We start from the raw sequence: 17,123 nt of genomic DNA, 5'->3' as shown, positions 1-17,123 counted from the left end.
TTGGAAAAAAAAAAAAAAAAAAAAGGTCTTCAATAGTATTATCAGCCTTGAATAAATAACTAATAACAATAATAACAGTTAATAACCTAAATGTAAAAGATGTCGCAAATCAAAATTCATTTAGTCGAAAATTCCATGAACATCTGCTAGGTTTAAAAAATAAATAAATAAAGCTTTGTATTTAAAATAAACGAAATTAGATTTAAATTAAATGTAAAAATATATATCTAAGAACTTTTCTATAATTACATATATTTAACTTCCTTAAGTATAAGAAAATTTTTATAAAATACTAATTCGGGTATTTGATGATATGTCTTTACATACGTATGAATTTTGAACATTATTATGATGATAGTGTATTAGTTTATACATAGGTTATTTAATCGCTTATATGTATGTTTACATGCTTAGAAAATATGTCTTTTATAATAACCTATTAAGGATTAAATATTACGGAAGTAATCGTTTTCCAGGTGCTGAGATAGCTCTGCTAAAAATGTCTTTTTATGTGTAAGTTAAGCTAAAGTACGGGTATTTAAGGAAACCATCGACAATATATGTTAATGATGATGATTTCATTAATAAATTTTCCGTAGTATTAATATTGTTCAAGGATAATACTTGACCAAGTGTGATCATTCGTTTCTACGCATTTTAAATTTGAAATTGAATTCCAACTGAAACTTCTAAAATTTTAAAACTTCAATTTATCCAAGAGTTCCTTCGTTTTAATGAAATTTCCAGTAAATGCGTTGGGACTTAATCTTGATGATGGTAGTGAAAAGAGTTTATGCAGCGTAACTCTAAATATAAATAAATTTGATGCAAAAAAGAGCACGAATCAATGTAGAAGATCAAACTTAAACAAAATATGTGTATGGAAAAGGAAATATTTTCAGGCTGTTATTTCTATTGTTTTCACATATTGCACATGGTAACAATGATTTCATGTTGGCTTTAAACTGTGAGTTAACTTTGTCCATGTGTCCTCATTTACGAAATCTCACTTTGAAACATTTTCCTCTAATTATCGTAGAACATCCTGTTTACGATTTGGGCAGAATATACCGTCACTTATAATTACCAAATAGAGCACAGACGTATGCAAGTTTGCATACAGTTGTCACATACCTTGCAGATTTACAGCAATTGCGAAGTCATGCTCATGAGTCTTTCTAGCTGCTTGTTATACGATGTTTGTCCAATCACGTTATCTTTTATAAAAGCTTTTCCGAAGCGTAAGAAGTTCTTGAATTCGTCACCTATTACAAATTTTAATAACTATTTAGGCCCATCTTGTGACTGCTTTCTTCAACTTTAGGAATCAACTGCATGCTAATACGATCACTGTAAATTCTTTCCTGTATATTATTTAATTATTTATGCCATTGCAATTTTTTTTTCCTTAGCAAACTTTTCTACCATAATATTTCTTTTATTCAAGGCGCTTATACGAAGATTTTCTGCCATACAGACTGGACAGTTTATGTAATTTATGAAGCAGTTGAGCTGGTATTTTCCTTTATGTAAAGTTTCTCTCAGAGGTAAGATTACCTTGTGAAAATACTGCTATTAAAATCTTCCCTTCTCACCAGCGAAACTATTTATAACAATCGTAGCTTAGGGGGTATTTGTAACGAGATTTTAATCAAGTAACGGTATCTGTATGCTTGCACAAAAAAATAAATGTTTTAATGATGTTTTCTGGTTGGCTTTTGATTCTGAGAACATTTAATTTAAGTTATAAAGAAATTGCATACGCATTAAAAAGCTTAAGTGCGTGTATGTTATGTCAAAACCCTTTTAGTAAAAATGTCGCGAAGCTTAAGTAAAGAAACTGATAATGTGCTTTCAAAGATTCAGATCTGAGCAATTTTTCGGACAACTCCATTTAATGCCTTACACAAAGAACTCAGTCTGAATGGGACACACATTTTACTCATTTTCTTTTTAACTGTCAGCGAGATATATACCATTCTGATCAATAAAGCTTTTTAATAAGGTTTCTAAGAATTTCTTAATGATAATGGATCTTTTCCAAAGTACAAAAGCTGAGATATCCAAGATAAAGAAAAACAGGTTTGATTTATTTGTGAGCAAGCATATCATGCTGCTTTGTGGATTGAAAAAGAATCATTTATCAAAGAATGACTGACAAAGATGTCATTTTCAAAGCTTAAATAATATTATTCAAAGTTTATTGCTTTTAACAATATATCAATTTGCTTTCAAGGAGGACATTAGTTAATTGATGGCCAAAAAATATGGCAGGAACAAAAAGAGAGTAACAATCATAAAAAAAATTTGTTTTTATAGAAAATTGTTTCTTTTATAAAACCGAAAGAAGACCATAATATTTTGTATTCTTAACAAGGAAGCAAGATTACTAGAAGTTCAGTTTAAGTATGATACATGAAGATACTGGTTTGACCAGCAAAATATGGGGAGTACTTTTCTACAGTCTTTTTCTACAGTCTGAATTTTTTTGCTACTTTTTATTTTTCTTGCTTTTAAGTTCTAAAGGTTATTTTAAAATTCTAACGGTTACTTTAAGTTTAGACATGCTATACTCTCTATTCTCATTTCCATCTACTATTCGCTATCAGAATGAATTTTTAGTACCGCGTTTTATGCGAATAAGTTAGAAGGCGTGTTTAAGGAAAGTTCAAGTTGCTGCGAGAGAGGAGTCCTTAGCGGCTCGTGTTTGCCGTCTGACTACTTCCTTCTAAAATCTACGACGCTTGGCCGTATTGTACGTGCCTCTTGATAATCGCCGATTAGGTTAAACTAAGGGCCAACTACGTTAGGCATTTGTGTCTTCGGCTAAGTCTATTCAGTTTAGTATTAGATTAATGTCTCATTTCTTTATCCTGATTTAAAAGTCAGAGTGGAGGCTTTCCTGTAAGCCCGAGAAGGGTCCATCTGTTATTATTTCTTTGAGTGAATAAAAGGGTAGTTTAACCCTTCTCGAAACTCTGCCGTAATTACTTAAACTCATCGATAATTCGCTACTTAATTCACTCGACATTTTAACATAGATGAAGGACAGAGAAACATTATAAAGTTACTCTTAAGTTATTCTGTTTTACATTACTCTATACTACTACTTTTAAATTAATCTTAAGTAAATAATTTTAAAGATTTTGCCTTGAACAGTTAACCAATGAATCCCCATGCAGTGAAATCTTTGAAGGCAAATAAAATTTAAGTGTTTTTTTATAGTAATACAACGATCTAAATTTCAGAAAAAAAATATCAGAAAATTTATATGAGAATCAACTTATAAGAAATATTGCAGCCCCCCCCTGTGGGCTGTTGTGGTGTAAATGATTAAGACATGTAGTCAGTAAGTGGAAGATCTGTGGTTTGAAGCCCGGTGAGGGCACGTTCGCTACCAATTTTGACATTTGTTTTGTCACCTATATTATTAGGTGGTAAATAAAATTAAGTAGGAGAATTAAGTAGGAAAGAAAACTGAATTAAGTAGGAATTACCTACTTAAAATTTCTACTTAAAAATTAAGTAGGAAAGAGAACTAAATTATTTATTGACACATTTTTTTCAATTTAGCAGCTAAAATGCCAATAAAATTTTATTTTTCAACTAAACAAATATCAGGAACATAGCATTATAAATATTTTATCAACACACAACTCAGGAAGTACGAAAGTTATGATAAAAGACTTAATATAAAATAAAGAATGCAATAATTTATAAATTAACGACAATAACAAATATCAACAGTTTTATATAATCACAAAAAGTCTACAACGTGTTCACATTTACAATGGATTAAATGCAAAACGTGTATTTGAGCCATTTAGTGAAAACGACCCCATTTGAAACGTCCGCAGCTCTCTGCTTTAACAGCTCTGGCACATTCCTGGAAAGAAATGATAAATTCATAAGATTTCTTTTACAGAAAAATATAAAAACATAGAGTTTTATTCTGTTTACTGTAATTCATCGCGGAAACATAAGCTACATTTAAATATTTTGTTGCGTTGTTAGAATGTAATAACTGATATAAAAAAAATCTTCGTTGTTAATACCCAGGCATTCTTAATAAAATTCCATAAACTTAATTCTTAATAATCAGGGCTTTTAATTTCAGGCACTGAATTTGAAAAATAACAGTGATCAATAAGAAATAATGGGAAAGTAGTTTTATAGAATAGTTTAAGTTAGTTAATAATTGATAAATAATTAGTAAACAAAAATAATAACAGTTAGTTAAAATTTCCATATTCATTTTAATCCTATCGTATGACTTCTAAAAATGAATTGAATAAAATCATTCAGGTACTTTTCGATCACAAATTATAATCATACATACTTCATAAACTCATATTAAAAATTGTACGGAATATTATTAGCCCAAAGGGCGTAAGCCCAGAAGGGCTATTAATTTCGTTTTGGCATTTTGCGTTGGTTCACTATAAACAGCGTTTGACTTTTCAAGTTGTTGCCGTTAAATAGTAGAGCACTGCATTATAGTTAAAGAAATTAAATAATGAAGATCTGCATAAACGCATGTATGTTTCTCGCACTGTGAAAAAACAGCGGTACCTAGAAACATCCAATTTTGAATAACGTAGTCCTCCATTCGAAAATATGGGCATTTGGAATTTGTTTCATTATCTATTTCATATTTTTTAAAACCTTGTAAATTTTTGAATAACAAACTCAACGATTTCACAGTGAGCAATGGCAACATTGCACCCCCTCCCCCCCTCAAAAAAAAAAAATAGATAGCGTGCGAGACTGTATATCTGAAATTCTAAAGATATGCTTTTTAAAGTTATTTTGTGATATTGCTGTTGAACTGAATTTTATGGTTTAAGTAACAGATAATTATAAAATAAAGGTAACACACAAAACGCCCCTTTGAGCGTAATTGTAAAATCTAAAAGCTTTCAGATGTTTTCATTTATTTTACTTATTATTCATTATATTGATTTAAGTAAGCTTATTGTTTATATGCATTATTTAGCGCTTGAAAAAATTTTAACTATTTTTCAAACGTCTAAAGTAAAATAAATTAACATACCATTTAAAGAAATAATAATTTTTAAATTAAGATTGTTATTATTGCTGCTCATAGTGTCACAACCCACTAAATGTCACAAAATAAAGCCAAACGGTGTACTGTATTTTAAATAATCATATGATATTATTATCTGTTCATTAGAGCTGTTCCTGAAAATTCTCTGTTTCTTGCTTTTAAACAAGAGTTTCAGAAACAGTTCCATAGAGCTTAATAAAGTTTCGTTTATTTTTCTGCAGAACTATAATAGAATTCAGAGTGAATAAATGAGAGTAAAACAGATCTTAGAGTGTAATTTTTTTTTAACCATTCCTTTTAGAAATACTACTTATTCAAAAAAGGAAAGACTGCGAAAACTAAATGAATAAGTGACAAAAAGGAAGAATTACAAAAATATGGTTCAAAAAATATGAAATGACCAAAAATCATGAAAATATAAATTAAGTTTCATAAGCATTCAAAAAAGTTAATTTATTCCCTTCAGTAAAATAATATCTTTTGATTTTTTAGTGATCCTTTAGCTTTATGAATTATACACGGTTTCAATAATAAATCTTATTTTATTAAATAAATTTGACAACATTGAAAGCTGATTTTATTTCATTCTTTTTGAATTTCATTAAAAATAAATAACTTCAAATGAAGACTAATTTCAATATATTCTCACAAGGAAGTATTTAATAAAATTCTACTACAGCAAAATTTGAACTTACCTCAAAATCTATCATTTTCTTCTTCTCTTCAGGCACCAACTGCATAAAAAATATTTCAGTCATATATTTAGAAAATTTATGAACTTTTGCTTAAAATGTTATGTTACTATATCTAAAATTAACAGGTATATAAAATTTAAATAACATTGATTCTTTGATTTATTATCAGAAAGTATGTGAAAACAACTTGGGGTATCCGCATTAATTTTCGTTGTTAAAAAAAAAAAAAAAAAAAAAAAAAAAAAAATCAACTTATAATTTTATAGATTTCATAGATTTTGGAAAGTTAATTCATATATTTTTCAGAAAATTTTTAACCTGCCACGAATTCAAGTTAAAATTAATATAATTAATTTTAATAATTAATATAATTAATTAATATAATTAACTTTAATAAACATTCAAAATATGTGATAGAAATTAAATATTGTCAATAAAATAAAACGAACAGAGGGAATTTTCTGTAAGTATTTCTTGCGAACTATTGTAGCAGTGTAACATTATGTCTTAAAAAAAGTATTTTCATAAATTAAAAATTACGTTAGGTTAAAGAATGAAAGGTTCTGAGCACTTTTTTTAATCTCTCACGAAAACGAAAATTTAGAAGCATTAATTATTTACTTTATTTAAAAATATAGCACTTGAAGTCATTATTTAAATGAATATATTTGTTAAACATTTTGAATTACGAAAAGGTTTTCCTTAGAACTTCCTCTACGAAGACATCCCTCAGGCATATATCCCTCACTTGCTTTGTCATGATCAAGCGAACCAAACTAAACTAATCATTTTGAACAACGAAATAATAATAAAAGTTTGAGGAAAACGATACTTTTATTTGTCAATCAATTTGATTTTCTTAAAATTTTCATCCAATTTAGCTAACACTAAATTTTTAAAGTACACAAAATTCTGGAACATGTTAAAATTTTCATACATAATACATCTAATCTTGAAATAATCGTAAGTTTCCTTAGAACATGTAATTAACTTTGTGTATTTGCAGTAAATACAATATACATCTCCAACGCAGTTAATTAGAGGTTTCACGTATGCAAAATAATACTTTTTGCTGACACGTAAACTTAATGAATAGAATGAATTGCAGGTGGATTTATTTTGTTGGTATTCTTTTTAAATAAATTACAATATCTATATTTAAATCTTATTTATCAGAAAAAAGTAAGTACTGAAGCTAGTTCAAGGGTTTCTCTAAATAGTACTTAGTTTTCGGCATTGATTTTTGTTCTCATAAAAAGTATTTATTCAGTATAAAAAAATTAATGCTAAGTAAGAAAATAATATTTTCCTTACCTCCCTAGTATTTTTCACCACGCACTGGAAGATCTGAAAAGAAAAAAAAAAAAAAAAGTTTTGCAATGATGTTATTATACATGGCACGTATTACACACTTTTTATTTTTTGACCAAGTTCAGATGTTTCGCAATCTAGTGTATTTTGCTTACCGTATTTATGTTGCAATAATTTATTTTCACAGTTCAATAACAGTTAAAATTAGTTGAGAAATAATACCAAAAAATTTGAAAATTGGACTCTGTCTGTGTATTAGTATATTTATTCACTTAATTATCCCTTCTCCCTCCACTAATTTTTTTTCTTAAAAATTGCGAGAGGAAAATCTTGTTGTTGTTGAGCACCTTTTCCAAAGTTGTGTACCTTTTATAAGGGCAAGGTTTAAATGAAGAACATAGTGCATTATAATACAATAATATGCTAAAATTATTGTGCTTTTTATATTTTCGAATTTTCGAAGAAGTCAGTTTAAATTATTATTTTCGATAACATTTTTTACTTACATGATGTATTTTCGTATCTGTGTTTACAGTTTGTATTGCTACATGACATCAGATATTTCTAAATAATATATTAAAAGTGCTGGGAGTAAAAATCTGCGAGCAGGAGATATATATGCAACCCTATTTAAAACAAAAATAAGTAAAGAGACCTTTATTTATAACAGAGGAAAGAAGGATTTTTTTAATTACTTTTTTTGTCTTATTAACAGAAATTTTAAGTAGGGGAGAAACATGCAGAATTCTTCTATAAAGTCTAAGAATATTTTAAAGAAGAAGTGGGAAAGATACAAAGTCCTTTAAGCGGAAATTCTTAAGTACACAATATTTTATCGTCTGATCTAAACACTAATTATTTACGTAAACTAATTCTGATAAACACTTGGATCTGTATAAATTGTTCATTTCTTGTTGTTCATACTTGTAATTGTTCTATACTTGTAATTATAGTGCATTTTAAACAACGTATTTTCACGTAAATTGAATAATTTTATGAAGGATTTATTTAACTCCGTTTTTTAATTTTTTCTCGTTAAGAATGCATTAGGATATGGGCAAAGTTTAAGCATTTTAATACGAGAAAGAAATAGAATACGTCTACATTTAACAACTTCAGTTACTTATAATCAGTTATAGCTTTGGCTGAGTAAAGAATTTCTTTTAATTTTGTACTGTTTTAATCGAAAGTACGTAAAATACACTTAAAACAAAAGTATATAATTCTACCTAAAAGGTAGAGCTAATTAAAGCTATTAAAACATGCCAACACAATAACAGAATTTTCTTAGATGCGTGAAATGTGTTTGAGAAATAAACTTTAATTTTAGACAGACGAGTGTTAAAATTTTATTGGTGGTGTAAATGGAAGCATTTCAAAAGCAAAATGCATCAGTTAATATCCAAAGGAGAGACTGGTGCTATATATTAGCGGCAGCTGCAATTATGTAATAAAAATGGAATCATATCATAAACTAGACACTATTCCAAGACCATTTTCAAAAATATATCACTATTTTTTTTTAGAAACATTAATATGTGCATCTACAATACATGCTATTACCAAGAGAAAAATATACGCAATTTTCTACATTTTACTTCAAATAATTTCTGTAATATATCCAGTATTATTTCTGACAATCCAGTAATTATTTTCAACAATATGAATCACTTTCCCATTCCATCATTCTAGCCACAGTAGGATGCTGAGTATAACATGCTACCCCATAACATTCAAAACAATAATGGATAATTCATGTAAGCTGCGATTCATACAACAGTAGACGGGGGACCATACCTGTCTAGTCGCCACAGCAAGACACACAATAAAGAGTCATAGTATTATGTAGAAAACACCATGAATAGCTATACTGTTACTTATGGTGTCTCTGTCCTCCATCCTCTGTCACCTGTCTTCATCTTGGTCATTTTGAACTCATGGACTTAATCGAGATTCCCTTATATCAGGAGGGTAAACAACACCCACAACAATTACTTTTAATACGGAATTAAGTATATTATCTAAATTCTTGATGAGTAGATTTTAGTAACAACACAGAAGTATTTTGTCGAAATATATCACCTGCAATAACATAAGGACAAATATCTTACCTTTAAAGGTATATCGGGGGTACGATATAAAGGTTCAGATCTGGAACACTTCTTAGCTCCTTCTGGAATAGTTTCTTTTTGGCACTTTTCAAGAGCTCTGATTACCTGCAAAGAAGATTTTTAGTAATGAAAGTTGCGTATCATTTCTAGTAGTAAATTTTTTTAATAATTAAATCTAAACTTCTGAAGAATATATACTCAAGAATCAGCTTACTGTTAAATAATAACAATAATAATAATAAAACTGATAGAAATGTACCCTTAAAGCATACGTTCCAATGACACAGTAGTTAAAATAATTAAATAGGGTAATCTTGAATAGCTCTAGCGTCATTTATACGTATGGTCTACTGCTTTAAAAAGTAAGCAGTTATTTCATAATGTCAATGTACATTCTATTAATAAAATTATTGTAACAAAAGCTAACAGGACTAATTTGAACACGAATAAAATCCTTTGCCAGTTTATAAGAATTTACAGAAATGATGATAAACATTTTTGCTTACATATTATATACTACTTCTGAAATTCTTTTAAGAACTGCAGTTTTTTTATTTACTCTTTAAAGAGTTGCAATTTTTTATATACTGTTAAGGTATAATTTATATTAGTCCTAGTTATAAATATCAGCCAAAAGTAATAAAGAAAAATTATTTACCTTGCATTCAGTGGAGTGACGTGTAAATTATTGGAATTCATGCTATTACAATTTAAACTTAAAAACTCATAAGTTTATCTTAACAGTCCCATTTTTAAATAATTCATTAAAACTGCATATTTATTTCATTAAAATAAAACAAATGTCCAGTTGTTTTGATTAAATAAATTTATTCAACATTAAAACAAATAAATAAATATGTAAGATTATTATTTGAAACTAACCAGTTATTATGATATACATCTTTTCCATAACTTCTCCTTTCCGTTTCCTCTTCAAAATGTAAATTGTGATAATATTTAAGCTGAGGTTTTTGGATTGTAAAATAGAACATGTTTCTGCTGCCCGTCGTCAAATTATGTAGTTCCTGCCAGCTCATATAAGTTTAAAATTATTCGGCTTTGTGTTTTGCTGCCGAAATTTAAATTTGATATGCCGCTTAGAAATTTTAAGGCAGCTTAGTTTAAAATTTAATTGCGCACATTAGACCACATTTTAATTTGAATATGAATGCTACTTTAATTACACCGCCACAAGTGGTGGTTGATAATGTTAACACAAGAAGTGCATTTACATTTAAAGTTTGCGTTTAAATAAAAAATTATTTTGAGAACTTTCCAACACTTTGTAGTTAATTTCAGACCCAAAGATAATTCGTTTAACTTCTGTTAGAGTTTAGAATTAATTTGTACTCGCAAAGCAAACCAAACTCTCTAAATATACAATAAACTTAAATTAAATTAATAATAAAATATTACTTAAATTAAGTGCGTACTCGTATTTATTTAATTTCAAGTTCATAAACTGAAACTTTCTATGTAGTTATTATAAGAATACCGATAATAGAAGTTTTTCGAAAGCCAAGCAAAACTAATAGTAATAGTTCACAAGTATAGTTCACAGTATGAGAATAAATGATACTCATCGAACATTTCCTTTTAGCTCTTACGTAAATGTAAATTACAGTCACAAAATGCGTATAATTTTACACTTTCTTTTAAATTAGAAAATTTCCTAGTTACTAGAATAGTTATCTTTACAGTTCCTAATAATGAAACTTACACTTCAATCTGCGTTACTAATTATACAACAAAAACCAATGAATATTAGTATATGCTTAGAAAAATATTAAACTTTTAGAAGGAATTCAAAAATTAATATCAAAATAGCAATAAGGAGCATACATTTAGTTTTATCATGAAAAAGAAACCACATTTTTGGATATGTGTAAACCTGAAAACATATTGCTTTCAAAGGACTCGGTACCTTTTGAATGATTTTTTTTACTTAAGAACTTTCATTTACTATTTATGAATATTATTAAGTGGTAAGACAAAATTATTTTTTAAGCTGAAAAAATATTTTTTGCCTGTATTTTTTTTTAGTTAAAATTTTTTGAAGAAACATTTAATTAAAATATCTTTCTTCTACGATTTTTAATGTTTTGTCCCAAATTTTTATTGTATTTATTAGGGCGTTCTTAATAATTTTAAGGATCGATTTTGTAATAATGACTTTGTTTCTGAGAAAGAAAATAAAAAGCCCATTTTCATATAAAAACTGAGAAAAATATGATCTCAATCACATTTTCACTTCCAATAATTCTTCTTTTCACTATTTTGCAAAACTCATTCTTGTTAACTATATACTTTTAAACAAGCAGTAAAAATATTAAATAATTTAGTCCATATCTGTAAAAGTTTTAAGTCTTTAAGTAAAAGGATTTATTGAAAAAATGCAAACTGAGAAAACGCAGTTTAAAGAATGTAAACCATTTGAATGGTCATTAAATCCTTTCAAATTCCTTAAACATTTTATTACTTAATTTCAGTATATATATATATATATATATTAAAACCTAGTACTGTTCAATCGGTTAATATGAGCATAAATTACAAACTTTTGTTTAAAAACTTATCTGGCCAGAAATATTGCAAAAATTCATAAAAATTCAAGTAAAATTTTTCTTTACCTGTTTTTGTTTTTTAAAACACGTTCAAAACAATTTGAATATATAAACTATTTATAATATATTTCCTACAACACTTAAATAATCAATTTTAAAAACATTAATTTGTCGTTTTATACATTTTTTCAAAAAGAAAAATTTGAAATTTTAACAGACATAAAATACTTTATTTCCAGCACGATTTCAATAATGCTACAGTCAGGAACTTAATTACTTTCATTGCGCCACCTCTTTCTGTTCGAGTCCTATCGCAAATAATTTCAATTTTTGAAGAAGCATAGCAAAGTTGACTGATAATACACATAGAGATATTTGCTGAGCTGAATATATATATATATATGTGTGTGTGTGTGTGTGTATAAACTTGCCAATTTAAAGGTGAAAATTTTTTTCTGCAACTTCACTTTGTATTTAAATAAATTAGTTTATACATATAAACAGAGACTGCTGATAGTTACAGTCATAGTTAATTACATTCCTCTTCTTTTACACTCATTTTTAATAAGTTACTGAAACAATTAAGAAGTAAAAAAAAAAATAAACGCTGGGGGGTGGCATTTAGAAGGCTGTCAAAATTTTTAATGAATATTCATTATCGTCAGATCATTTCAAAATTTTTGTTCAATTTAGTAAGGGTATTAAGGTATTTTTTTAGCAAAAAACTGAAATGTCGGTAATTTAATCGATTTTGGGGTACCAACTCCCCTTAACATGAAAAACTAAAACCTAATTCGAGCACGCTTATTATTATTCTATGCATAAGAATTTTTTTTCTATCTTCATTAGAAAATAATTATAAGTACATTCCCAGATCCATCAACAAACTTAAGTTTAATGTTAATAATAAACTATTTTGATTTAAAAAATATATTCACATTAATTAACACAAGATTAGATTCAGAGCTTTGTTAAATTACAATATTCTTCAAAAATATAAATTCAGTAACTTTCAGTGCAAACGTGTATATTATATATGTGACTCATTATTTATGCTGCTTTTTTATTTCAACGATCAATCTAAAGTAATCTTTAAAACAAAAATTAAAAAAGAATAGGCAGTAGCAAAAAATTTACCTGTAAAGGCATTTTAGCTTCACACATTGAAAATTTTTCACATAGAATAGGATCTTTACCTACAAAGAGAATAAAGTAGTTTTATAAAAATAAGAAATATATTTGTAAGGGAAAAAATGCATTGAAATAAAAATAAACTCATGCTTTTGCTATATAGCTAGAATTTAAATCAAATTTTCCTTTTGATTTTTTAACAAATGTTTATCTATTATTATTTTAATTTGAGTTGTATTAAAAGAACTAAGCAAATGAATTTACATAGCAACTTTTAACACATATCACTTACTTTTTGATATACAGTTTATGATGCTAAAAAGCTCGCTTGGCCTCATAGTAACAAGATAGCACTTTCGCATCCCCAGAATTTTGCTCAAAAATTTCAAGAATTTGGTCTTAATTCCTTCGGATTTTTCGATACCTTTCTCCACATCATAACCTTTTCCAGCTTTGTCTGCTTCAATCAAATGATGTTCTTTATATGCAGTTTCAATACCATGAGCAAAATCATGTTCCTTAGCTGCCGTTTCAAAATCATGAGCAATACCATGCGCTTTCGCTGCAGTTTCCGCACCAAGTGCAAAACCATGTTCTTTAGTTTCAGTGCCATATGCGAAACTGTGTTCTTTTGCTGCTATACCATATTCTTTAGCTGCTATACCATATTCTTTAGCTTTACTTTCAATGCCATGTGCGAAACTATGTTCTTTAGCTGCGATATCATGTTCTTTAGCTTTAGTTTCAATGCCATGTGCGAAACTATGCTCTTTAGCTGCTGTGTTGATACCATGCGCAATACCATGCTCTTTAGATTTAGTTTCAATGCCATGTGCGAAACTATGTTCTTTAGCTGCTGTGCCAACACCATGTGCAAAACTATGTTCTTTAGCAGCTTCTTCAATCCCATGAGCGAAACCATGTTCTTTGGCTGCAGTTTCAAAACCATGCTCTTTAGCCTCAATGCCATGTGCAAAACTATGCTCTTTAGCTGCCGTTTCAAAACCATGCGCGAGGCTGTGTTCCTTAGCTTCAAAGCCATGAGCTACACTGTGTTCTTTAGCCTTCCCTCCGTATATGGCAGCTTCTGCACCATGAGCTAAGGCAGCATCGAAAGATTTCGAAGTTTTGAATGCTTCTTCACCATGAAGTTCCTTATGCAGACCTTTCTCTTTTTCAAAAGCTGAGATCGCATGCGCTTCCTCCGCCTTCAATGTTTCATCGATTTGATGTACTTTAGGGTCGTAAAGTGCCTTGCCTGATTCGTCAAAAATAACTTTCTTCTTAGCTATTTCCCCAGTTGCAGGTATTTTAGCATCTTTATAGGCTTGTTCTCGAGCTTTTTCGTATGCGTGAGTGCCTCCTGAGAGTAAGGATTCTTCTTGCTTTAGGATCTCATCGTACAGATGGTCTTTTGATGCTTCAGAGTGAGCCTCGGCTAAAGCCTTTGATTCATGAAGAGCTTTATCGGCTTCTACACTTTTCTTGAAGCCAAAGGCATCTTTAGCATGATGAAGTTCTTCACCATAAGCTGTTTTAAGGCCTTTACTTTTTTCAAGAGCTTCTACACCAAATTTGTGAGCTTCTTTATGGTCTTCATCAAATGCATGCTCTTTACCAAGAGCTAACGCTTCTCCCAAACGTAACTTCCATTCTTCTATGGCTTTATCTTCGGTAGTTTTAGCAACAGCAAATGGTTCTTCTTTATGAAACAATTTTTCTTCTGTCTTCTTTGCTATGTAATCATGTTCATGTGCTTTCTCATCTGCGAAGAGTTTTTTCAGCGCAGCCTCTTCTTCGCTAAAGTGCGCTTTGATAAAAGCTTCATCTGCATGGATCTGCTTAGCTTCTGCAAACTTTTTCTCATCAAAATGGCCACTTTTCAAATGAGGATCTATTTCCACATCGAAATCTTCTTTTGTCTTATGAGCTCCATCGTCGAGATAAGCCTTCAGATCTTTATCATCATAAAAGACATCATGGGCAAAATGAGCTTTCCTTCTTTCCTCCTCCTCTTCAGATAGATGTAATCCTTTTGACTCGCTGAGCTTCATAAATGGAGCTTCTTCCTTATGGTATATTTCAGCATGATCTTTTTTTAGAGGGAATTCTTCATAATCACTCTTTTCAGCGCTTAGGTATTTCAGAAACTTCACAATGACACCTACATCTTCTTCCCCCAGATCAACTTCCTTAATATCTTCTTTGCCGAGGATGGCATGAAGACTTTTAAGAAACGTATTAGCATCGCCAACGTCTTTAAAAGCAGCACTGTCACTGAGGTGATGTAATTTTGCAGCAATCTCATCTAGATCGATGTGTAGACTCTTGTCTTCTAAATGCCGACCTTTCTCAGCTTCGAATTTCTTCTGCATAAATTCTTTATCTTCCAAGCCATGATCAAACTGGTCTTTGAGGTCTTTGCCAATTAATTCCACATCAGCAATCTCGTAATCTCTTTTATCACGGCTAATGTGGCGAGCTTCTTCAACGCATCCTCCAAGCACATACACAGTTTCAAAAACAAAGAATACCGCAATCCAAGTGAGTTTCATAACTGATCTTTGTATTCCACTTTTGAGAGCAAAAGTTCTATAAGTGCTCAGTTACCAGATGCTGAGGTTTGAATGACAGCTACTAATGCACGGATAGCTTATATACTGAAACAAGGTCCATTCATAAACAGACGCGCAAAATGTCAATTACCTTTGTCTTTTTCATGACATTCTGTAGAAACTGAAACAACTTTATAATTCTCAACTTACCAAGAAATTAGCGGTTTCGAGAAAGAAGATTTTGACGTCAATCTAAGGATTAGTGGATGGTTAAAGCAAAAATTATGTTAAAAGTTGTTTGTGGGGTTATGGCCAGTGAAGCGTACCAACTTATGTCGCCGCTGTTGTTGACAATGCGATGAAATCATATTTAGCCTTGTACAGATTATGTACAATTTTATTTTGCATTTTAGCCAGAAAAGTCTGAAAAATTCCTTACGGGAAGTTCAATGATCATATTTCTCTGACATTATCAAACAAAATATTTTTAGTACTTCTGTTTTGTTTCCTAAAGAAGTCTCTGACCAAATAGAGACCTTTGTGCCACATTTTTGTTGCATATTCTGTTATAATTGTTTCGCAAAACACCGGAAAGAACATGGAACCTCAAGGATGAATTTCATTCCGCAGATTCTACGTTTATTGCTCTTGGTTTTCCTAGTCTTGTGTCATTTTATTCCGAACGCGTAATTTTTATGCTCCACTAAACACGAAACATTGACTTTAAAATTTCCCAATTCGAATTTCAAGGTTTTGCCTTTCATAGCCTTTAATAAACTTTGTAAATTTTATTTCGCTATGTATCATACAACAATTCGAAGGCTATATTAATTTAAGAAAGCGCAAAAATTTGGCAGTACAGTTTCCTCCCCATTGCGTAAAACTCAATATTAAAATTAATGAAGAACATTATATTATAATACTTATTATGATACATTTAGAAGATTGTCAGACCTGGGTTTGAAGCTAACAAATATATATATATATATATATATATATATTTTTAATTAAAAGAAACACAACAAGTTCCCCATGTACCACATAGTATCACATGGGGCTTACAGAAGTAAGTATGAAACACAATACAAACTAAACAGAAGAGAAAATTGAAATAAAATTAAGGATGATTACACAGTTTTACAATGAATTGACAAAAAGTGTTAAAAGCACTTCTCTCGGAAATTAATTGGTAAAACTCTGGAGGCCAGTTAATATTATAATTTTTCAGTCCCAGTTTCAAGACTTTTCTTTCGCTCTCATATTTAGGACATAGAAAAAACACATGTTCAACATTCTCCTCGCCGCCGAGGACACAGTCACAGACAGACTCAGGACTCAACTTAAATCTGTTCAAATAACTTTTAAAATTCCCATGTCCAGTAAGAAACTGGGTTAATTTATAATTTGTGAAGAAATGATGACACGACAATCTCATTTTAATAGAAGGGAAAAATCTTCTAGTTAAACTCCCTTTATTTGAATTAATGAATTCGTGATTCCACGACTCCACAATGCTTTCATACATGACCTTCTTATAGAAGGAATTAGGGATATTGACAAAAGTGTCAATTTCTCGCTTAGTCGCAGTTTTAGCAAGAAAATTGGCTCGTTCATTCCCAACAACACCTGTATGACCACGAATAAATGAAAATGAAACCGAAATATTTTTATCCTTTAGATTTTTCACT

At 29.6% G+C, this 17,123-nt stretch overlaps 2 protein-coding genes across 2 annotated transcripts in view; one reads left to right on the top strand and one right to left on the bottom strand.

Moving 5' to 3' along the window:
* The first annotated feature begins 1,483 nt into the window (after positions 1-1,483).
* Positions 1,484-17,123, top strand: part of LOC118180918 (uncharacterized) — a 70,234-nt gene continuing 54,594 nt past the window's right edge. Inside the window, exon 1 of the mRNA XM_085810441.1 lies at positions 1,484-1,547. Coding sequence (XP_085666567.1) covers positions 1,499-1,547 — 49 coding nt within the window. The 5' untranslated portion in view covers positions 1,484-1,498. The remainder of the gene's footprint in view (positions 1,548-17,123) is intronic.
* On the bottom strand, positions 3,732-15,512 carry LOC118180919 (uncharacterized). Its single transcript, XM_035350000.2, has 6 exons — positions 13,173-15,512; positions 12,887-12,945; positions 9,186-9,290; positions 7,078-7,110; positions 5,764-5,802; positions 3,732-3,886 (listed from the first exon to the last, which is right to left on the bottom strand). The coding sequence occupies exons 1-6, from the start codon at positions 15,433-15,435 to the stop codon at positions 3,824-3,826; spliced, it is 2,562 nt and encodes an 853-aa protein (XP_035205891.1). The 5' UTR covers positions 15,436-15,512; the 3' UTR covers positions 3,732-3,823.

Source organism: Stegodyphus dumicola, chromosome 2 (genome assembly GCF_044657685.1).
Source record: "Stegodyphus dumicola isolate Sdum_Otavi_A_Nest chromosome 2, ASM4465768v1".
In the NCBI taxonomy this organism is placed as follows: domain Eukaryota; kingdom Metazoa; phylum Arthropoda; class Arachnida; order Araneae; family Eresidae; genus Stegodyphus; species Stegodyphus dumicola.
Note: the sequence above shows the minus strand (reverse complement) of the source record. Positions and strands in the feature narration are given on the sequence as shown.

What these genes read in the sequence shown, in the direction of transcription:
- LOC118180919 (XM_035350000.2), bottom strand. Translation starts at nt 15,435, where the DNA reads ATGAAACTCACTTGGATTGCGGTATTCTTTGTTTTTGAAACTGTGTAT. An exon ending in AAGCTAAAATGCCTTTACAG is followed by an intron (nt 9,291 to 12,886) that starts GTAAATTTTTTG and finishes TCTTCTTTGCAG; the next exon opens with GTAATCAGAGCTCTTGAAAA. An exon ending in AGAAAATGATAGATTTTGAG is followed by an intron (nt 3,887 to 5,763) that starts GTAAGTTCAAAT and finishes ATTTCTTTCCAG; the next exon opens with GAATGTGCCAGAGCTGTTAA.